At 36.2% G+C, this 24,537-nt stretch overlaps 2 protein-coding genes across 3 annotated transcripts; one reads left to right on the plus strand and one right to left on the minus strand.

Annotated features, from left to right (window-relative positions):
* Positions 1 to 16,921: 16,921 nt before the first annotated feature.
* Positions 16,922 to 18,646, plus strand: LOC111915397 (uncharacterized). 2 transcript variants are annotated; one of them, XM_023911058.3, is made up of 3 exons: positions 16,922 to 17,079; positions 17,356 to 18,192; positions 18,298 to 18,646. In XM_023911058.3, the coding sequence occupies exons 2-3, from the start codon at positions 17,363 to 17,365 to the stop codon at positions 18,470 to 18,472; spliced, it is 1,005 nt and encodes a 334-aa protein (XP_023766826.1). In that variant the 5' UTR covers positions 16,922 to 17,079; positions 17,356 to 17,362; the 3' UTR covers positions 18,473 to 18,646. The 2 variants fall into 2 exon arrangements, with proteins under 2 accessions (XP_023766826.1, XP_023766828.1); XM_023911060.3 differs by having other exon boundaries at positions 16,926 to 17,079; positions 17,376 to 18,192.
* A 3,765-nt stretch (positions 18,647 to 22,411) lies between these two features.
* LOC111915396 (uncharacterized) lies at positions 22,412 to 24,213 on the minus strand. The gene is made up of 3 exons (XM_023911057.3): positions 24,054 to 24,213; positions 22,811 to 23,647; positions 22,412 to 22,707 (listed from the first exon to the last, which is right to left on the minus strand). The coding sequence occupies exons 2-3, from the start codon at positions 23,638 to 23,640 to the stop codon at positions 22,533 to 22,535; spliced, it is 1,005 nt and encodes a 334-aa protein (XP_023766825.1). The 5' UTR covers positions 23,641 to 23,647; positions 24,054 to 24,213; the 3' UTR covers positions 22,412 to 22,532.
* Positions 24,214 to 24,537: the final 324 nt, after the last annotated feature.

Genomic DNA, 24,537 nt, shown 5'->3' on the forward strand with positions numbered 1-24,537 from the left:
AGTGTTTGTAATATTTGACGAAGATGTTGGCCATGTTCCTCTTTGCTCTTTGAGTAGATAAGGATATCATCAATGAAGACTATAACGAATTTGTCCAAGAATGGACGACACACTCTGTTCATTAGATCCATGAACACTGCTGGTGCATTCGTCAATCCGAATGGCATCACAATAAACACGTAATGAACATAACGAGTTCTGAACGCGGTTTTGGGAATGTCTTCCTCCAAAATTCGTAACTGGTGATACCCGGATCTTAAGTCTATTTTCGAGAAGTAGTTCGCCCCTTGAAGTTGGTCGAACAGATCGTCAATGCGAGGCAGAGGGTATCGATTCTTGATGGTAAGTTTATTCAGCTCACGGTAGTCTATACACATGCGGAATGATCCATCCTTCATCTTTACGAACAAAACCGATGCTCCCCAAGGTGAGAAGCTTGGTCTTATAAAACCTTTTCTTAGGAGTTCGTTAAGTTGGCTGGATAATTCCTGCATCTCGGAAGGTGCAAGACGATAGGGGGATTTGGCTACAGGGGTAGCTCCAGGGATTAGGTCGATTCGGAATTCGACTTGTCGTTCGGGAGGCACCCATGGAAGATCATCGGGAAATACATCGGAAAAGTTGCAGACCTCAGGAATGCTTGCAATATCTTTCACTTCTTGCTTTTTGTCTACCACATGAGCTAGGAATGCACAATACTCCTTGTGAAGGTATTTGTGTGCCTTGATGCAAGAAATGATCTGAAGGTTCATTCCGGGTTTGTCGCCATAGATAATAAGAGTTTCGTTAGTTGGTAAGTTCAAACGAATAGCTCTTTCATAATATAGGATGTCGGCATGGTTAGGGCACAACCAATCCATACCTATTAGGATGTCAAAATTTTTGATAGAGACCGGCATAAGGTCTATTGGGAAAGACAAGTCATTTAACGTAAGGATACATCCTATGTATATATCATTGGTGGATTCGGATTTCCCGTTAGCCGTTTCTACTGTGAAGGTTTTATTTAGTGGTTGGGAGTTCTGGTTTAGTAGATGTTTAAAGTTATGGCTCACGAAGCTCCTCTCGGCACCACAATCAAAAAGAATGCATGCATAAGTATTGTTGAGAAGGAACGTACCCGTGACCACAGCAGGGTCTGCCACCGCTTCTTCGTGACCTAGTGCAAGAATTCTCCCAATCCCACTGGCATTTCCAGCTTTTGGACAATCTTTCTTGAAATGCCCCACATCACCGCATTGGTAGCATGCTCGACTTACTCCAGCGGCAGGTACTCGGTTAAGGGGTTGAGGTGTTGTTCGACGGAATCGGGCAGTATGCCCTTTCCTGTTGTAGTTACGACACTGCATTTCAGGGCAATTTACGATGTGGTGAAAATTGCACTTGCTGCATTTAGGGAGACTACCGGCATAGGGCTAAGTTGGTGCGGGGTAGTTACGGGCAACAATAGGTGCAGTAGTAGATATGGTAGCAGGCATAGTAGTAGCATGGAATGCCACTATTTGTTGCTTCTTTGAAGGTTCCAGAGGAGATTTTCCCTTCCTTTTGTTCCAACCCTTCTTCTTGATGTTGTTGTTGTTCTCCCTAGGTTGTTCTGGGGCAGTAACCACAGAGTTTTGATGGTTTCCGTAGTCAATAAGTGACTGTGCAGTTCCTTGGCACTGTCAAAGGTGACAGGTTTAGATGCAATGACACTTGCTTGTATCTGGGGCGACAGTCCCTAAATATACCTTTCAATCTTTTTGCTCTCTGGAGCAACCATTTCCGGACACAGAATCGCCAAGTCACAGAATCGATTCGTGTAAGTCGTTATGTCGGCACCGGCCATAGTAATACCCCAGAGTTCTTGTTCTAATTTCTGAATTTCCCCTCGTGGGTAGTATTCACGCATCAGCATGGTTTTTAGGTTCTCCCAGCTTATAGTATTAGCCACTACCAAAGTTAGTGACTTAACACGGCCATTCCACCATGTTAGGGCTCTATCTAAGAAAGTAAAGGCAGCAAATTTAACTTTGCTACCCTCTGGACAGGAGCAAATTTCAAAGACTGCTTCTATCTTCTCAATCCACTGCCTTAAAACCATTACTCCTCCAGTTCCATTAAAGGTCCTGGGTTTGGCATTCGAGAAGTCTTTATAAGTGCACTCCCTCGAGTGCTCATGACCCTTGACAAGGTTAGAAGGACGTGGATCAACTCCCGACCCACTAGTACCAGCAACATTGATATTAGATAAGGCAGTCGCTACAGCTATCGTGACTGCCGCTTGGAACATGGCAGCATCGAATTGAGAGGGTGGTGGTGGAGGTGGCGTCGGTGCTTCCAGTTCATTGTTACGCCTTGGATTCCTACGAGGAGGCATCTCTTTTTTCTATAAAAGTCAATAAAAAGATAATGGGATATCAAGAATGAATATGAATTTGATATCTCTGAACTTAAACACTTAATTCAACAAGAATCTTGTAAAGAATTGAAAATAAATGTCCACTGCAAGTATAACTTGCAATAGGATAATATAAATTGGAGTGGTTATTTTTCAAAGAGTATCTAAATACATGTCGATTGTGTTGATATCTATGTAATCTATATATGTGACCTTCAAGCAGGTCCATAATACTATGAAAGTATCGACATTAAACCGACCCACCGAAAATAAAATCTTTCGCGGTCGTATCGAAAAGTATGAAAAACAACACTGGAACATATCCTTAATCCCAAAACTTTGGAATGGAAGGTTTGTGAAAATTGTAATAGCTCTTGTTGAATTAAGGTGCTTATTATTTTATTGATGCTTGATTTTGTACATGTCCTGAAAGTAGTCTATACATTCAGTGTATTAAACTAGAAATATAGTGTAAACACTAGTTGCGACGGTTGCTGCGACGGTTACTGGGTTCCGCTTCGTCTTGCGATTTCCAGTGCCTTTCTTGGGTAGCTTGATGCTCCCTTAGTTCTTTGATTTCTGATTCAACAACATTAAGTTGCCTTTGAAGGGCCTCAGTATGGTGCTGGGTATCATCTTGCATCTCGTCAAGACGAAGGATATCAGCAGCGTTAGCCTGCGTAGCCGCATTCACTTCTAGGATACGATTGATTGACATCCTTGATTGATCGAATTTTCGGGCAATTCGGTTCACTATAACTGGAAGAGCTCTGTCGGCTGTTCCTCCTTCTGAGACATTATAAAAACCCGGTGCCATTCCGTAGGGAGGGCGTTGGCCGTCTTGTCGACTCTAATAGTTTATGTATTGGCCCCACTCGGGTATGGGGATTGCTTCCTCTTGTCTCGGGGGATGTATCCCCGGGTTGCAGACTTGTGGCTCTGTATCTGTACCGCTTGATACGTTGTCCTCAAACGGTTCTTCATCTGAATATTCTTCTGGATCCTCTTCCGGATCTTCCTCCGGATCTTCCTCTATCCATCCTTAATTACCATGATTTGGAAAATAAGGGTCCCCTAGTAGATGATGTCCTGCCATTGTGTCTGTACGAGAATGAGGTTATGAGAAATGCCTGAAAAGAAAACTAAAGCGTATCGATGTTTATAATATTCTTATAGTATTTTATGTTCTATTCTTAGAGTTTCTTTCGTAGTTGGTAAGTTTTAGACATGTCACAACACTACTATCACTCCCAAACACATGTTGGTCATGTCTGAAATCAATATAGTTGATCAGGCTATATTAATTCTAGATATGATTACATAACTGCCCGGGTTTAACTGTAATGTTCAACATCCAAATACTTTTAAGTTCTTATGATTATGTACTTGTAGGTATGTGGGTTAGTATACTTCTTTAAAAATACTTAAAATTCTTTATAAGTGTACTTGTAGTCAGAGCTCTTAGCCCCAATGTATTTATAGTTTGTATATCTTTTATGGATTGATATACGGAGTTCACTATAAACAATGCTCTGATACCAATCTGTCACACCCCCAAACCAGACGGCGGAAACGTCCGGGGGTGGAGGACTTCATTTGTAGTATCACAACACATGCATCATAGTAATCAAAGTACAAACCACCATTGTATTTAAAAGTATAATATTTACATGTGTTCAATCATTGTATATTGAAACCAAAACAGTTATACAAAGGAAGAAGATAAGACTCATAATGGCTCCATCTTCTCAAAAAGCTCGGGGAGTACCTGTTATTATTTCCCTTGAGAATACAAGTAATTTGAAAAGAGAGTATCAACAATAAGTTGAGTGAGTACATAAGTCTTTATGTTTGCATAGGTGTCTTTGTGTTTTGAATAAGAAAACCGTTCTAGAAAATCCCATATTTTCTGTGGTATGTGAAAAGTAGTTTTATTCTCATAAAACCGTCCTATTTGTAAACCATTGTATTTGTAAAACTTGTATTTGAGAGTGTGCCTGGCTTCACCAGCTGTTATTGAAAACTGTAGTATACCATTGTACTTTGTATTTTGTAAACTGGTACTTTGAAGATGTACTTTAGTTGTTATACACTAACGTGTGGTTAATATCTTTTTAATGAGTTATTATAACCATACTAAGACATGAACGCCTGAAACAAACGCCTTGTGAGCGCTTAAACTGTTGATAACAATTTCCACTCATTGGCGTGTATGTCTGATTGTAGCTAGCAGCCTGAGTGCGGGGTTTTCAATCCCAATATAGATCTACACACAACTTGTTTCGATCCCCGGACTAGAGATTCTAGTTGTAATGTCAGGGCTTTACCTTGGTTGTCTAAACTGAATCTAAACAACCTGAATTGAATGTCTCATAAAAAGCATATAAACATTACATGTATATTAATTATGAAAACCCAATCATTCTGAAACAAATGATTGACAATATGTTCTTGACTTAGTATCCCGAACATGTATTTGAGATATGTAAACCCTTGATTTGTTTTGAATTAAAACCCTCTTGCATGTAAAACTGTGTATTCATATGAATTATCGCTCTATGTATCATAAATTATACCTATTATAATTTATATGTACTTTATGAATTTGTAAATAACTATTTTTGCATGTAATCCTTTGTTCAACATGTTACAAAGGGTGATTAACTGATGAAATAACTTTTAATTTTAAATACATAAACAATTTTAAATATAAGTAAAATTGGAACGACCTTCGGACAAATAACTGGTACTATAAGTCCACATCCAAACAAGGAAAAGGGCCTAGAATGAATTATTAGTCCTAAGCCTTTTAAATCTTATTTATATTAAATTATATATACAAATATGTATATTTGGGAAAAATATAAGTTTATAAAAGAGTTCAAAATTTGAAGTATTTTCGATGCTTTAAAATCATTTTATCGTGATTTGAAATCATTTATTTATAACACAAAGTTGTTGTGTTATACTTGTATTTCCCCCTTTAAAACAGTAGAAATTATGAAAATACGAGAGTATGAACTCACTTGATAGGTGGTAATTCGGACAGGGTTTCGTTTCACGAAAAGGAATTTATTTGTCGAGAAACCGGCTCAAATCGGGCAGAGTTTTGACAGGAGAGAGGATGAATTCTCGAGAATTTCGGGGCTTCACGGCTTACTTCAGGCTCGAGTCTTGATACCGGGGCTTTAAGGGTTGTATATAGGTTTAAGGGTGTGGAAAAAGTGAAAGAGAATAAAATTTGGGGTGAAAAGTGTAAAAATTTCGGAAACCCTCGCATGCCTTATATAGGCCGAAGCCTCAGATCCGAAGCTTGTGCGAGGCTATGCGAAGCTGACACTCTGCGAAGGGAAGCGGCTTCGGTTCGAAGGTGGTAGGCTCGGATTGGTCTAGCCCTCGGTCCAATGAAAAGAGGCCACGTGCGAAGGGGTGTCCGAGGGTGGTGCGAGGCGTGTGCGAGGAGCATCCTCGGTGTGTCTCCTTGCGAGGCTGTCCGAGTAGGATTGGACCGCAGAGGTGGCCGAATCAGGAGATGACACGCGATACTTCGGTCCACTCAGCAGCCGACACGTGGAGGCTCGCATGCGAAGGGTGACGTGGCGGTACTGTTCATGCGAATTTTCCCGGGTATTTTTATTTTTCTTTATTTTTTTGCCAAAACTTGTAAAATTCATAACTTTTGCATACAAACTCCGTTTTTGACGTTCTTGATATGCACGCGTAGCTAAAATTGTACTCAACGACTTTCATTTAGACTTCGTCGGCAAATTTTGAATTTATTTTTTTATATTATTATTTTAAACAGACCGGGACGTGAATCCATTATAAATTCATAACTTTTTCATACGACGTCCGTTTTTGTCTGTCTTTTTATCGTTGTACTACTAATGACGAGACCTTCAATTCTCGTTTAGGTTGTGTCGGCTAAAAACCAGTTGATCTTTATTTCGAGTTTTTAGTTGTACACTGCTATACTGAAACTTCGAAAAATCATAACTTCCTCATACGAAGTCAGATTTTGGCGTTCTTTTTATGAAAGTTCTCGGTTTAACATAAACTATAACTTTCATTTAGATTGTTAAGGCTAGAAAGCCTTTTATCAAAAATTCAGTTTTTACACTGAACAGTGTTTTGCCGGTTTTGTCGCGGATTTTCGATTGGTCATAACTTCTTCGTTATAACTCGAATTTTAGTGCTCTTTATATTTTTGGAAACCTTATTACAATCTCTATCACTTGGTTTAACCCAATTAAGATTATTTAATAATTTATTTTTGAGGGTCAATTATGTAAATATACATAGTATGCCAAAATTTCTCTTTATTTAATTAAAAAGAAGTACAATTTGACCTACACTATTACATAAGTTTGAAATAATGGTTTGTTACATGAGTCGCTATGTTCTTTTCATCCAAGGCTTTTTATAATATGAAAGGAGGTCAACACACGTTTGAGTAAGTTTTTCTAGATGTGGTTTATAGTCATGCATGTTATAACTGTTTGACTGAATAATAAATTTTACCTTTTCAACGATGCTAATGCTCCCTTCCTTTTCTATGAAGCAATAGTTTTCCTTTAGCTTTTTGGTGTTCTCCTTTTTCTTTGCAACCAGACACATTTGTCCCGTATCCTGTTGTTGTCATTGTCTTCATCTTCATCTCCCAAAGACCATACGTGATGGTCTCTCCTTACTTGTGCTACAAATGCTTTCTCAACCCTTTCCTTGTATTCAACTTCTCGATCCATTCTAAGAGATAATGCTTTGTCTTTCTTAATGGTGGCTTTTCAGTCTCTTGTAGACCTCAGGAATGCTTGCGATATCTTTCACTTCTAGCTTTTTGTCTACCACATGAGCTAGGAATGCACAATACTGCTTGCGAAGGTATTTTTGTGCCTTGATGCAAGAAATGATCTGAAGGTTCATTTCGGGTTTGTCGCCATAGATAATAAGAGTTTCGTTAGTTGGCAAGTTCAAACGAATAGCTCTTTCATAACATTGGATGTCGGCATGGTTGGGGCACAACCAATCCATACCTATTATGATGTCAAAACTTTTGATAGAGACCGGCATAAGGTCTATTGGGAAAGACAAGTCATTTAACATAAGGGTACATCCTATGTATATATCATTGGTGGATTCGGATTTCCCGTTAGCCATTTCTACTGTGAAGGTTTTATTTAGTGGTTGGGAGTTCTGGTTTAGTAGATGTTTAAAGTTATGGCTCACGAAGCTCCTCTCGGCACCACAATCAAAAAGAATGCATGCATAAGTATTGTTGAGAAGGAACGTACCCGTGACCACAGCAGGGTCTGCCACCGCTTCTTCGTGACCTAGTGCTAGAATTCTCCCAACCCCACTGGCATTTCCAGCTTTTGGATAATTTTTCTTGAAATGCCCCACATCACCGCATTGGTAGCATGCTCAACTTACTCCAGCGGCAGGTACTTGGTTAAAGGGTTGAGGTGGTGTTCGACAGAATCGGGCAGTATGCCCTTTCCTGTTGCAGTTACGACACTGCATTTCAGGGAGACTACCGGCATAGGGCTAAGTTGGTGCGGGGTAGTTACGGGCAACAATAGGTGCAGTAGTAGATATGGTAGCAGGCATAGTAGTAGCATGGAATGCCACTATTTGTTGCTTCTTTGAAGGTTCCAGAGGAGATTTTCCCTTCCTTTTGTTCCAACCCTTCTTCTTGATGTTGTTGTTGTTCTCCCTAGGTTGTTCTGGGGCAGTAACCACAGAGTTTTGATGGTTTCCGTAGTCAATAAGTGACTGTGCAGTTCCTTGGCACTGTCAAAGGTGACAGGTTTAGATGCAATGACACTTGCTTGTATCTGGGGCGACAGTCCCTAAATATACCTTTCAATCTTTTTGCTCTCTGGAGCAACCATTTCCGGACACAGAATCGCCAAGTCACAGAATCGATTCGTGTAAGTCGTTATGTCGGCACCGGCCATAGTAATACCCCAGAGTTCTTGTTCTAATTTCTGAATTTCCCCTCGTGGGTAGTATTCACGCATCAGCATGGTTTTTAGGTTCTCCCAGCTTATAGTATTAGCCACTACCAAAGTTAGTGACTTAACACGGCCATTCCACCATGTTAGGGCTCTATCTAAGAAAGTAAAGGCAGCAAATTTAACTTTGCTACCCTCTGGACAGGAGCAAATTTCAAAGACTGCTTCTATCTTCTCAATCCACTGCCTTAAAACCATTACTCCTCCAGTTCCATTAAAGGTCCTGGGTTTGGCATTCGAGAAGTCTTTATAAGTGCACTCCCTCGAGTGCTCATGACCCTTGACAAGGTTAGAAGGACGTGGATCAACTCCCGACCCACTAGTACCAGCAACATTGATATTAGATAAGGCAGTCGCTACAGCTATCGTGACTGCCGCTTGGAACATGGCAGCATCGAATTGAGAGGGTGGTGGTGGAGGTGGCGTCGGTGCTTCCAGTTCATTGTTACGCCTTGGATTCCTACGAGGAGGCATCTCTTTTTTCTATAAAAGTCAATAAAAAGATAATGGGATATCAAGAATGAATATGAATTTGATATCTCTGAACTTAAACACTTAATTCAACAAGAATCTTGTAAAGAATTGAAAATAAATGTCCACTGCAAGTATAACTTGCAATAGGATAATATAAATTGGAGTGGTTATTTTTCAAAGAGTATCTAAATACATGTCGATTGTGTTGATATCTATGTAATCTATATATGTGACCTTCAAGCAGGTCCATAATACTATGAAAGTATCGACATTAAACCGACCCACCGAAAATAAAATCTTTCGCGGTCGTATCGAAAAGTATGAAAAACAACACTGGAACATATCCTTAATCCCAAAACTTTGGAATGGAAGGTTTGTGAAAATTGTAATAGCTCTTGTTGAATTAAGGTGCTTATTATTTTATTGATGCTTGATTTTGTACATGTCCTGAAAGTAGTCTATACATTCAGTGTATTAAACTAGAAATATAGTGTAAACACTAGTTGCGACGGTTGCTGCGACGGTTACTGGGTTCCGCTTCGTCTTGCGATTTCCAGTGCCTTTCTTGGGTAGCTTGATGCTCCCTTAGTTCTTTGATTTCTGATTCAACAACATTAAGTTGCCTTTGAAGGGCCTCAGTATGGTGCTGGGTATCATCTTGCATCTCGTCAAGACGAAGGATATCAGCAGCGTTAGCCTGCGTAGCCGCATTCACTTCTAGGATACGATTGATTGACATCCTTGATTGATCGAATTTTCGGGCAATTCGGTTCACTATAACTGGAAGAGCTCTGTCGGCTGTTCCTCCTTCTGAGACATTATAAAAACCCGGTGCCATTCCGTAGGGAGGGCGTTGGCCGTCTTGTCGACTCTAATAGTTTATGTATTGGCCCCACTCGGGTATGGGGATTGCTTCCTCTTGTCTCGGGGGATGTATCCCCGGGTTGCAGACTTGTGGCTCTGTATCTGTACCGCTTGATACGTTGTCCTCAAACGGTTCTTCATCTGAATATTCTTCTGGATCCTCTTCCGGATCTTCCTCCGGATCTTCCTCTATCCATCCTTAATTACCATGATTTGGAAAATAAGGGTCCCCTAGTAGATGATGTCCTGCCATTGTGTCTGTACGAGAATGAGGTTATGAGAAATGCCTGAAAAGAAAACTAAAGCGTATCGATGTTTATAATATTCTTATAGTATTTTATGTTCTATTCTTAGAGTTTCTTTCGTAGTTGGTAAGTTTTAGACATGTCACAACACTACTATCACTCCCAAACACATGTTGGTCATGTCTGAAATCAATATAGTTGATCAGGCTATATTAATTCTAGATATGATTACATAACTGCCCGGGTTTAACTGTAATGTTCAACATCCAAATACTTTTAAGTTCTTATGATTATGTACTTGTAGGTATGTGGGTTAGTATACTTCTTTAAAAATACTTAAAATTCTTTATAAGTGTACTTGTAGTCAGAGCTCTTAGCCCCAATGTATTTATAGTTTGTATATCTTTTATGGATTGATATACGGAGTTCACTATAAACAATGCTCTGATACCAATCTGTCACACCCCCAAACCAGACGGCGGAAACGTCCGGGGGTGGAGGACTTCATTTGTAGTATCACAACACATGCATCATAGTAATCAAAGTACAAACCACCATTGTATTTAAAAGTATAATATTTACATGTGTTCAATCATTGTATATTGAAACCAAAACAGTTATACAAAGGAAGAAGATAAGACTCATAATGGCTCCATCTTCTCAAAAATCTCGGGGAGTACCTGTTATTATTTCCCTTGAGAATACAAGTAATTTGAAAAGAGAGTATCAACAATAAGTTGAGTGAGTACATAAGTCTTTATGTTTGCATAGGTGTCTTTGTGTTTTGAATAAGAAAACCGTTCTAGAAAATCCCATATTTTCTGTGGTATGTGAAAAGTAGTTTTATTCTCATAAAACCGTCCTATTTGTAAACCATTGTATTTGTAAAACTTGTATTTGAGAGTGTGCCTGGCTTCACCAGCTGTTATTGAAAACTGTAGTATACCATTGTACTTTGTATTTTGTAAACTGGTACTTTGAAGATGTACTTTAGTTGTTATACACTAACGTGTGGTTAATATCTTTTTAATGAGTTATTATAACCATACTAAGACATGAACGCCTGAAACAAACGCCTTGTGAGCGCTTAAACTGTTGATAACAATTTCCACTCATTGGCGTGTATGCCTGATTGTAGCTAGCAGCCTGAGTGCGGGGTTTTCAATCCCAATATAGATCTACACACAACTTGTTTCGATCCCCGGACTAGAGATTCTAGTTGTAATGTCAGGGCTTTACCTTGGTTGTCTAAACTGAATCTAAACAACCTGAATTGAATGTCTCATAAAAAACATATAAACATTACATGTATATTAATTATGAAAACCCAATCATTCTGAAACAAATGATTGACAGTATGTTCTTGACTTCATATCCCGAACATGTATTTGATATATGTAAACCCTTGATTTGTTTTGAATTAAAACCCTTGTTGCATGTAAAACTGTGTATTCATATGAATTATCGCTCTATGTATCATAAATTATACCTATTATAATTTATATGTACTTTATGAATTTGTAAATAACTATTTTTGCATGTAATCCTTTGTTCAACATGTTACAAAGGGTGATTAACTGATGAAATAACTTTTAATTTTATATACATAAACAATTTTAAATATAAGTAAAATTGGAACGACCTTCGAACAAATAACTGGTACTATAAGTCCACATCCAAACAAGGAAAAGGGCCTAGAATGAATTATTAGTCCTAAGCCTTTTAAATCTTATTTATATTAAATTATATATACAAATATGTATATTTGGGAAAAATATAAGTTTATAAAAGAGTTCAAAATTTGAAGTATTTTCGATGCTTTAAAATCATTTTATCGTGATTTGAAATCATTTATTTATAACACAAAGTTGTTGTGTTATACTTGAATTTCCCCCCCTTAAAACAGTAGAAATTATGAAAATACGGGGGTATGAACTCACTTGATAGGTGGTAATTCGAACAGGGTTTCGTTTCACGAAAAGGAATTTATTTGTCGAGAAACCGGCTCAAATCGGGCAGAGTTTTGACAGGAGAGAGGATGAATTCTCGAGAATTTCGGGGCTTCACGACTTACTTCAGGCTCGAGTCTTGATACCGGGGCTTTAAGGGTTGTATATAGGTTTAAGGGTGTGGAAAAAGTGAAAGAGAATAAAATTTGGGGTGAAAAGTGTAAAAATTTCGGAAACCCTCGCATGCCTTATATAGGCCGAAGCCTCGGATCCGAAGCTTGTGCGAGGCTATGCGAAGCTGACACTCTGCGAAGGGAAGCGGCTTCGGTTCGAAGGTGGTAGGCTCGGATTGGTCTAGCCCTCGGTCCAATGAAAAGAGGCCACGTGCGAAGGGGTGTCCGAGGGTGGTGCGAGGCGTGTGCGAGGAGCATCCTCGGTGTGTCTCCTTGCGAGGCTGTCCGAGTAGGATACGAACTCCGTTTTTGACGTTCTTTATATGCACGCGTAGCTAAAATTATACTCTACGACTTTCGTTTAGACTTCGTCGGCAAATTTTGAATTTATTTTTTTATATTATTATTTTAAACAGACCGGGACGTGAATCCGTTATGAATTCATAACTTTTTCATACGACGTCCGTTTTTGTCTGTCTTTTTATCGTTGTACTACTAATGACGAGACCTTCAATTCTCGTTTAGGTTGTGTCGGCTAAAAACCAGTCGATCTTTATTTCGAGTTTTTAGCTGTACACTTCTATACTGAAACTTTGAAAAATCATAACTTCCTCATACGAAGTCAGATTTTGGCGTTCTTTTTATGAAAGTTCTCGGTTTAACATAAACTATAACTTTCATTTAGATTGTTAAGGCTAGAAAGCCTTTTATCAAAAATTCAGTTTTTACACTGAACAGTGTTTTGCCGGTTTTGTCGCGGATTTTCGATTGGTCATAACTTCTTCATTATAACTCGGATTTTAGTGCTCTTTATATTTTTGGAAACCTTATTACAATCTCTATCACTTGGTTTAACCCAATTAAGATTATTTAATAATTTATTTTTGAGGGTCAATTATGAAAATATACATAGTATGCCAAAATTTCTCTTTATTTAATTAAAAAGAAGTACAATTTGACCTACACTATTACATAAGTTTGAAATAACGGTTTGTTACATGAGTCGCTATGTTCTTTTCATCCAAGGCTTTTTATAATATGAAAGGAGGTCAACACACGTTTGAGAAGTTTTTCTAGATGTGGTTCATAGTCATGCATGTCATAACTGTTTGACTGAATAATAAATTTTACCTTTTCGACGATGCTAATGCTCCCTTCCTTTTCTATGAAGCAATAGTTTTCCTTTAGCTTTTTGGTGTTCTCCTTTTTCTTTGCAACCAGACACATTTGTCCCGTATCCTGTTGTTGTCATTGTCTTCATCTTCATCTCCCAAAGACCATACGTGATGGTCTCTCCTTACTTGTGCTACAAATGCTTTCTCAACCCTTTCCTTGTATTCAACTTCTCGATCCATTCTAAGATATAATGCTTTGTCTTTCATAATGGTGGCTTTGCAGTCTCTTGCGAAGTGAATTTCCTTGTAACACTTATGGAATATGAGAGTTGTTTCTTTCTTCTCTTAGGTGCCATCTGCGATATCTGATTATTTGTCTTCTTTTGGAATTTGTGAGCATCAAAGGTGTGTTTTGAGACTGTGGTTGAAATGGTGGATTTCTGGGATATATGGAGGGATGAGGATAGTGTTGATTTGGAGTTGTTTTGAGGATTGTAGTTGTGGTTAAAAGGAGGTTTAGTGAACTGTTGATTTTTACGGTAGTTAGGTGGAGGGAGTCTGTTGAACTATTGGCTGAAAAGGGCTAATGCGTGTTGAAAAGCTTCTTCATCATCAGGTTGCATCTCTGGGTCATATGACAGCAGTATGTCATCATATGTGGTTTGGTATGATGACTCTCCATTATGATGATACTAAGGAGATCGGTTGGTTGACTGTTGTGAATGGGCGACCAAGGCGAGCGGTCCACCTAGATCCATGCAATCTTTCATCACTGTAGACTCTTGATCTTGTAATTCACCGTAGAGCCTGTACAATGATAGAGTTTTGATCATGATGTCACCTTGAACTATAATCTTTGCCATGGTCCACTGCTTTCCTAAACCATTTAAGAACTACATGTTTGTTTCATGATCACTTCGAGTGATGCTTGCATTTGAGAGTTTGGCTATAATGACGTTGAATCTTTTGAAGGAATCATCAAGACTTTCACCAGGTAGAGCTTTGATGTTTTTGAACTTGTTCGGGGCAGTGGTCAGCTTTTGTCTTGAGCTTGCTCATTTCCTTCATAAAGATTTTTAAGAACATCCCAAATTTCTTTTCCTGATTTACAGTTAATAATAAGATCAAAACTATTACGAAGAACCCCACAAGAGATTTCAAAGAAAGCAATTTCATCTTTCTCCATCTTTTCAATGTTATCGTTGGTAGGTCTGTTCATGGTAGCTCGACTGCCTCCAAGTCTGTTTTGAGTTTCATCGGTGATAATGGGAGTAAGGACATGTACATGTGATCCTTTTTCCACAGATCTCCAAACTCCCTTACCACGTCTTTTCACATATCTTTCCATACGTTGAGACCAGTGATGATATTCACTTGTAACAAGTATTGAGCTTGATTAAAACCTCTAACACTGTTAGATATATTTAGAGAGTAAGCTTGTTCCATATTTCCTTAGATTTTGAAAAAGATATGCTAGGTGGTATATAAAGCGTTTTAAATTAGAAATTTTCTTTTGAAAACGAGTTGTGCTTTTTAAAGAAAATTAAAAAGCAACCACTATGGCTCTGATACCAATTATTGAGAGAAGAATTTTGAATAGATTTGTGGAAATATAAGTTAATCTTAATGGATCTTTTGATAAGCTCAACAATGAAGAAATATGCGGAATGATAAGGAGATAAATATAGCAACAAGATTAATCAGTAAACATAAGTAAATAATAATACTTAGTTGAATCGTAACAAGGTTTGCATTCAAACACAAGTTAGTAAATCATGAACAACATAAGTAAGAGATAATTAAGATAATGAAGACTTGTATTCAATAAGAGTAATACACTGAAAATCTAGGAAGTGGTACTTAGATCAATCAACATGATCATCCATTTATAGCAAAACATGGTACATGATAAAAAAATATATATTCTAAAGTCAGGCGGCCATGCTTGCCACGCTTGGACTAACATAACTCATCTAACAAACAATGTCAGAAAAGGTGAACATTACTTTTCTGACACTTCGGCATACAAAAGACAAAACTTGCTTCTCTTTGGGTCATCATCCTTCACTCTGGTATTCCAAGTCTTCAATATTATCTTCATGGTCTTTGCAAGTGATCATTCAACAAAAGCTTCTACCGCATCAATCAAAACATGTCTTCAGTATTTCAACACACTTTTAGCTGCCGAGGATCACTTCATGTTTCAATAGGTAACACCGGCGATGTTTTCATAAAATTCAATATAAGACTTCCGCTAACGTATTTTGGTTAAAAGTGTTTAAAATAAAAAGACAAATTTAGGTGAAAAATCATGATGTTACAACATTCTTGTCTATTCTTGGACCTAAACACCTGCAACGTACAACGAGGAAGAAGTAACATACTAAACCATGCATCAACAGAAATTGGTAGGGCAATCACCTTGTAAAGAACTGTTTTCAATGCCTGAGAGAAAGTGAGGCGGCAACTATGGGGGATACTTTTGACAGTAGTGATAGGTTCTTTAAGAACACGATCAAGGGGCCCAACATCTAAAACCAAACCCCCAAAACGTTTGATGTGGTATCTTTGGTAGACAACTTTGAAATACTAACAATATAACTACTCAAGACGTCAACCCCTATAATAAAACGAACATGACCATCCAGGTGACGAAAAACATGACTAGTAGCATGTAAAGTCATACACTTCCTAGACATCCATTGACTAAAAGCCTTTAATGTGTCCTCTACCGCCATAAAAAAAACCCATCATCAGTAGAAAGAGCTTCACACAAAACACATTTACGATCTCCAGTTAGGAGATGATGCCTTTTGAAGTGTGAAATCATACGGACAATCCCCTTACCTCCAAATTCACCATTTGGGCAACGATGGAAGCTTTTAAACGGGCACAGACAAATACCATTTGAAATTGTAGAAGAAGAAGCCATAAAAGAAAGCAAGCCTCGAGAAAGCTTAACCTATGATGCATAAATTTAAAGGAGAAAAAGGAAATGACACACCAACACACTACTAGTGTGCACTGAAATAGCTCGCTACATTATCATGAAGACGAGGTATCAATATGAATGGATGTAGAAAAATAAAGTTGCAACAAAAGGAAAACATGGAGAAAAATTGACTTAAGCATTCTATCAAACACCTGGAGGGCAAAAGAAAAGGCTCTTGAGAATTCTATCTTCTTCCATTGAAACATCAATCCAGAAAATCTCAATGCAAAATCATCATTCTAAGGAGCAGATAGCAAGAGAAAACAAGTTCAAATCGGTAGGGAGATAACATATAAATAAATCAGAATTACCGTTCAAAAATAGATCAAAAACAGGAATTTGTTTATGTACATTCTTCAACCAAACTGCAATTGAAGTATAGCGATCGTCAATTAGATTCAATCGGTCAAAATCAACAAACAAATCAAGTTGTTCTAAAAAGAAAAAGAAAAAAAAAATTGAGCCTTTTTGATCCAAAACACCACAAAGTGTCATTTCATCTTCCAATTATCTTTTTAGATTAAGGATAAATGCATAGCAGAACATTTGTTTAAAAATATATTATAGTTATTTTATGTCTCATGAACTAAAGCCGCAAACAAAACTAAATCATAGAAACGTAAATAACAAAAGTCAAAAGTTAGGGACGAACACGCATATTAGACAATACTACAAGGACGATTACTCAAAAAAAAGAAAAGTCTTAAAAGACAAAGCAAGAAAAGAAAAGCAAAGCAAAAGAACAGAGAAAAAAAGAGATTGAAGAGAGGGGAGAGCTCCGAAGGTGATCGTCATCGGCCGATTCTGATCGTCTCTGCCGCCTCCTTACAATCGAAATTACGGCCTCCCAAGGTTTCTCAATCCAATAGAAAGGTACTCCTGACTCCTGAATTCCTCATTTCCTTTTCCCGCGCATTTGAATTTCCCCAATAATATGTACTAGGGTTTGCTTGATCACGTTTTCAGTTTGGTTGGTTTTACGATGTAAATATCATTCCATTTTTCAAACCACAGTAATTCGAACTTGTACGCTAAACAACATACTTGTAAACGATTCAGTAGTTTATAATGTTTAGATTGATTATCTGTTAGGGTTTATTTTACAAGTAACCTCTCTTTGATTCTTGTATTTCTTTTGTTCTTGCTTAGAGAAGTGATGGCATTGGCAGGTAGAGAGCATGTTGAGTTTTCATCTTTAAACTCTGAATCAAGCAACCAAACAGAATCAAGTTCAAATCAGGACATGAATCATATCAATTCTCCTTCGATAGATACTGATATATTACAAGAACAAGAACAAGAACAACTTGGTGAGGTCACAAATTCATGCATTCATGAATCAAAAAATAAAGATCCCAAAAAGGAATTGGATGTACTTTGGCGTAGAGTAAAGACAACAGCCTCATTATTGAACTACTTGAAATCAAAAGCAAAAAAAACAATGACAAATCCCCATTTCGCCCTCACCTCCCAATCCCATGACATCACAAACATAGATTCTTCCAATTTCAACTCCCCATGGATAGATATAAATACCCTTCAAGAAGAAGAAGAAGAAGATGGGGTTTACATGAATGAAGTGGCAAAGACTGTGGAAATGATCACACAGGTGATGGAGTCTCTTGTTGAAAGGGTGATTATGGCAGAATCAGAAACTGATATTGAGAAACAGAAGGTGGCAATAAGTCAAGAAGAGATTATGAAAAAGGAAATCCAGGTTGAGATAATGTCTGAGAAATTAGATGAAATGGATCGATTTGCAGTGGACACAAACTGTGTTCTGAATGAAATGAGACAGTGGGTTGACAATTTGGTTGAAGAAACATCAAGACAAAAGCAAAGGGCAACACAAAATGAACAAGAACTTATTCGTGTCAAACAGGATTTTGAATCTTTAAAATCTTATGTTAATAGTCTTATTAGTGTAAGAGAAACACTTGTTTCTTCAGAAAAACAGTTTCAAACAATGGAGAAGCTTTTTGAAAGGTTAGTTATTTACTTATTAGTTATTACTCTTCTATAAACTCAAAAAAAGTACTTGTAATTTACTCTTTGTGTGAAATGACATTTACGCCCTTGTGTGAAATGAAGGTTGATTGCGAAGACGACACAGCTGGAGAGTGAAAAGAAGCAGAAAGAAGGGGAAGTTGAGAAATTAATGGAGGAGAATTTAAGATTGAATGGTGTTTTGGATCAAAAAGAGGCTCAATTGTTGGCTATGAATGAACAATGCAAGTTTATGGCTTTAAGTGGTTCCCATATTTGAGTTTTTTTTTTTTTTTTCTGGAACTTTTATTCTTAGATCAAATGTCAATTGTTAATGTGAAGGGGAATATGTTGTTGCTACATTTGTATAAAAAAGCTAATCCATTTCTTGTTTGGAACAACTCAATGCTTTCTATTTCTTTTATTGGACAGAAAATTGAAGGTGTTTTTTAAATCCCTAAGTCAATTTGTTAATGGAAATTTGTAGTTCTTGAAATGCATATGTTAAAGATGATGATGTTTAAGTTGCTTCTTATATGTTATACATTAGATAGATGGACATGGTTAATTGCAAGTATAAAGAATGCTTGGTAAATGCTCAAAAGCTTATATTCTTCAAAAGGTCGAGTCAAAATGGAAAATTAATTGAATATGATGGATTTCACCTTTTGATATAATCAAACATCTATTATGAAAAATGAAAAATTAATCGAATATGATGGATTTCACCATTTGATATAATCAAACATCTATTATGAAAGTGGAATTACTTGGCATATGTTTGATATATGTTGAAATTGAGTTTCGATCAAGAAATACTATTGTTATTTAGTTGGGGACATCAAATAAGCATTTTGAAATATTGAGTTTAGAAATGACAAGTTAGCTTAAATGGATAGATTTGACTTTTTGGTTAAAGTCAAACTATAGACAAAAATTAAAGTTATATGATTTTTATTAGGCTTATCGTTATGGGTCCTAGGTGTCGAGTATCCTACTTAGCACCCCCTTAATGACATTAAGGCTTTTGAAACACCATCCTTACCATGTTATGTTAAGAGGCGTTGAGCAGACAATATAACTCAACGCATATGGAGGAGAGAGAATGATTCAATTTTTTATTTTTATTTTTTAAATTTAATCATTTTTCAACCAATAAAGATAGTGTAGTGTGTGATGACAATTTCTTATCTAAAATGATGTGGTGTGGAGGATGATATAAAATATAAGATGATAAAAAAATAATGCTATGACATAGACCCATACCCATCAACCTTAAAAAAAAAAAGTTAAAAGATTTATGTTTGGAACAAGTCTATCCTATTATACTCTAATCTTAAGTAAAAAGTATTAGTATAGTATAAAGTGTTAGTATAACTTTATTTGGTTTGGGTTCACTTAACCCTATTTTTATTTGATTAAATCAAATAACTTAAATAACATTAATTTAATATTTTTTTTATAAATTAAGCGTGTCTTTTTTTCGTGCTCATCAAATAACTTCGAACTTTTTTATTTTTCAAACACTATATTATCCCATAAAATAGAGGTCTTACTTGTTTATTTTGAGATCCCAATAGTAATATATAAAGTTAGAATTGGTTTTGTTAGCTTTATGGAGAATGGTGTTTTGTTTATGATTTAGGGCAGATTGATATGTTTTTTATTAGGTCATGTAAAAGGTTAAGTTGATTCAGTCAGATTCATACTGTTTGATACTACAATTAAAAACATTTGATATGTTTTTTTACTTGTCTGATCCGACTCAATCAACAATCATCAAAAACCTTTTAATAGGTTTATTGGATAATATATTATTAAACAGATTAAGATATTTGTTTTTTTAGTTTCTTTAGTTTTTCTTTTTAGCTATTTTTTTTTAAAAAAACAACACATTCGTTTAATAGTTAATTATTCTTGTTCAAAATTTGATTTGAAACTTAACAAAGATATGTTTTGTAAGTTATTAAAGATATTTTTTTGCATTAACTTCTCATATTTTCTCATAACGTTCCTTAATCTTGTTTGATCCGGTTTGCCTAAAAATTCAATGATTGTTGGCAAAAATCCAATGATTTTAACATGGAGTAACTTTCATTTACTACTTATTCTAGGCAAATTTTGTATTAGTACAAGCCCTTTTACCCAAACAGCAACGTTTGTTAGTAACTTTTACCAACATAACCTATTTAAATGATATTCATATACTAACCAAGCTGAAACCTAATGCTCATATCCCTACTTGAGTACAAATGAATTTTTAAGCTTGGGTACATGTAATAAAACTACTATGTTTTTCATTATGACAGTTCATACTATAAAATGTTATATAATACTAATTTAATAGCACCTTATGAATTATTTATGATTAGAAATTATTTCATATGATGGAAATTGACATTGTTCATTGCATATCATGTTATATGTGTGGTATGATATGCATCGGGAAAGGGTGCCTCATGCATACTGAAATCGTCCAGACACTATATTAGGCACCATGAGGACGATATAATCAATCGCGAGGTAGTGCTCAAAGGATCCCAAGGGTACAACCTTGAAGGAAGAAGGGGTATGAACTTCCTAACCAATATGAATCAATGTGTCTGGTGGAAGGAGTATGAACTCCCCAAATGATCATATGGACTGATTTGTTCTTACATATAGGCCCCCAAGGGTACAACATTGGAGGAATAGGGATATGAACTCCTCAAACTTGCATCTAGATATCATATGTGTTGCTGATACTCATAGGTTGTATGTCATAGATGAATGTTCTAGAAGCTACTGTGCGACGGATTGTGATTGGTTGACACCATTCATGGGCCTATGGGCTAATAGCCTTGGCTCACTAGGGTTCTAGGTCTAATCCCTTCACTATAAATAAGGATGTCTGCTAATTCATTTGGCGTGTCTTTTGTATCCTTTGGGAGTAGGTCGAATCGGTTGTACGTGTAATCTCTGTTTGAGAACTATGTAAATAAATAATACTCCCTCCCTGCTCGTAGACGTAGGTCATCTTGACCGGACTATGTAAATATTGTGTCTTTGTGTGCTTTTGGTTTCATGTGTTATCCGCATTACTTCCTAACAAGGATCATCAGAACTTGGCAAGTAACATCAGATATGTTCTGAGTCTTGACAAGTATTGTATGGTTTTCCTAACATTCTCCTTCTTTTTCTTTCAATAATTATTAACCATATTTTCTCTTTCCTTTTCTCGTGTCTCTCATTCATTGCTTGCTTGGGATCATTTATGCTTCGAGAAGAATATGACACATAGCCACAGAACTTGAGGATAAGTTCTCAATCGTTGATGTCCGCAGACAAACCGGTGATGATTTGGAGTTAGATAATTAAGATAATCCTACGAGATGGTGTCCTTATGTTCCTAAGAAAAAATATATTTTTTCTTGGAGGTTATCTTTAAATCGTCCTCCCTCTAGAGCGAATCTTTCTAATAAAGGTATAGATATCCACTCTACCCTTTGTCCAATTTGTGAGACTCGGTCGGATTGTAAGGTAGCATCGTAAATTCGTGCTCTTGTTCTTATGTAGTGTGACATACCGCTTTCTAATGTCAATTTAGAAGATGAAGTGTCGGCATGGTATAAGTGTGTTGAAGTTGTCGAAAGCCAAAAAGAATATTATGTAATCGATCATGTTGACCATGTTTTGATATATTTGGATATATCGGAACTCATGCCACATTTGGAACCAAGAAGATGAAAAATGATACTCTTTTTGGCAATATAATTGCCATCTCCTTCAATCTTGTTTATGTTTAGATTCCAAAAACTTAAAGTTAGTTGGTTATTGTGGTTGCAAAACCCTATTATGTCTTATGTAATTTTTTGTTCTAGCAAAACGCTAGTTCTTTTTTATGATGTCTAACCGTTCAAAAAAAATAAAATATAATAACCACATTTTTTTTTTCATTTTCTTTGGATCCGAAACAATTAAAAAAACCCCACAAATTTGTACTTATTTCATTTTTCACTATATAATCCCAAAATGCCTCATAAGTTTTAATAATCACTACAAATACCCTCTATCTTATCAAATCAAAGTAGTAAAATTTTTCTGCTTTATGATTTATTTTAACCCAATAAAACATAGGCTAGTCTTTCTAGAGCCTAAATACCCAATACTTAATCAATTCACATTGCTTAATCATATAACGAATTAGAAAATTTTAGATGTCACATCTAATGTCTGCATATGAACATAAAATATATTTTTTGACTTTATATTGAAAAAAAATGGATTATGTTTTTGATACAAATGCAGCAACAACAGCATATTCCCTTACATATTAATGATCTAGAAATTTCAGTAAAAACTCAGATATGGGACCCACTTAGAGCCATAAACTTGCATTGTTCATTCATAGCCAACAATTGAGCCTCTTTTTGATCCAAAACACCATTCAATCTTAAATTCTCCTCCATTAATCTCTCAACTTCCCCTTCTTTCTGCTTCTTTTCACTCTCCAGCTGTGTTGTCTTTGCAATCAACCTTCATTTCACACAAGGGCGTAAATGTCATTTCACACAAAAAGTAAATTACATTTTCTTTTTTGAGTTTATACAAGAGTAATAAGTAATAAGTGATAACTAACCTTTCAAAAAGCTTCTCCATTGTTTGAAACTGTTTTTCTGAAGAAACAAGTGTTTCTCTTACACTAATAAGACTATTAACATAAGATTTCAAAGATTCAAAATCCTGTTTGACACGAATAAGTTCTTGTTCATTTTGTGTTGCCCTTTGCTTTTGTCTTGATGTTTCTTCAACCAAATTGTCAACCCACTGTCTCATTTCATTCAGAACACAGTTTGTATCCACTGCAAATCGATCCATTTCATCTAATTTCTCAGACATTATCTCAACCTGGATTTCCTTTTTCATAATCTCTTCTTGACTTATTGCCACCTTCTGTTTCTCAATATCGGTTTCTGATTCTGCCATTATTACCCTTTCAACAAGAGACTCCATCACCTGTGTGATCATTTCCACAGTCTTTGCCACTTCATTCATGTAAACCCAATCTTCTTCTTCTTCTTCTTGAAGGGTATTTATGTCTATCCATGGGGAGTTGAAATTGGAAGAATCTATGTTTGTGATGTCATGGGATTGGGAGGTGAGGGCGAAATGGGGATTTGTCATTGTTTTTTTTGCTTTTGATTTCAAGTAGTTCAATAATGAGGCTGTTGTCTTTACTCTACGCCAAAGTACATCCAATTCCTTTTTGGGGTCTTTATTTTTTGATTCATGAATGCATGAATTAGTGACCTCACCAAGTTGCTCTTGTTCTTGTGCTTGTAATATATCAGTATCTATAGAAGGAGAATTGATATGATTCATGTCTTGATTTGAATTTGGTTCTGTTTGGCTGCTTGATTCAGAGTTTAAAGATGAAAACTCAACATGCTCTCTACCTGCCAATGCCATCACTTCTCTAAACAAGAAAAAAAAAAATACAAGAATCAAAGAGAGGTTACTTGTACATGTACAATAAACCCTAACAAATAATCAATCTAATCAGTATAAACTGCCGAAAAGTTTATGATTTTAACATATAAAACAAGAGACAGTTAATCTAAACAGCTGACATGCCGTGGTTAGAAACCCTAGAGGGTTGCGTTACATTCTCTGGTTTATGCAAAATCGGGTATTCTTTTTAGTTTTTACAAGTATGTTGTTTAACGTACAAGTGCGAATAACAGTGGTTTGAAAATTGAAATTATATGCATATCATAAAACCATCAAAACTGGAAACCTGATCAAGCAAACCCTAGTATTTATTATCGGAGAAATTCAAATGCGCGGGAAAAGGAAATGAGGAATTCAGGAGTCAGGAGTACCTTTCTATTGGATTGAGAAACCTTGGGAGGCCTTAATTTCGATTGGACGGAGGTGGCAGAGACGATCACAATCGGCCGATGACGATGACCTTCGGAGCTCTCCCCCCTCTCACTCTCAATCGTTTTTTCTTTTCTTTGCTTTACTTTTCATGCCTCGTGTTTTAGACTTATTGATTTATTTCATTTTTTCCTTTTCTTTTTTGATTAATATTATTATTTCAAGTTAAAGCAACCTTAGATAGTTATAATTAATTAATTTTTATATGATATTTTTCTAGATATTATTATTATTGTTATTATTATTTTTTGGATTACAACCGTGTTATTTTTTTATATATTTTTTTAGTATCTTATTGTATTATTTTTTTCGGTCGTTATTTTTTCATCCGGTGTTATTTTTTCGTTTTGACTATTCTTTTGTTATTTTTTTTCATTCCGATTATTCATATGTTATTTTTTTTTTTTTTCATTCAAACTATCAGTA

Source organism: Lactuca sativa, chromosome 4 (assembly GCF_002870075.4).
Source record: "Lactuca sativa cultivar Salinas chromosome 4, Lsat_Salinas_v11, whole genome shotgun sequence".
NCBI lineage: Eukaryota > Viridiplantae > Streptophyta > Magnoliopsida > Asterales > Asteraceae > Lactuca > Lactuca sativa.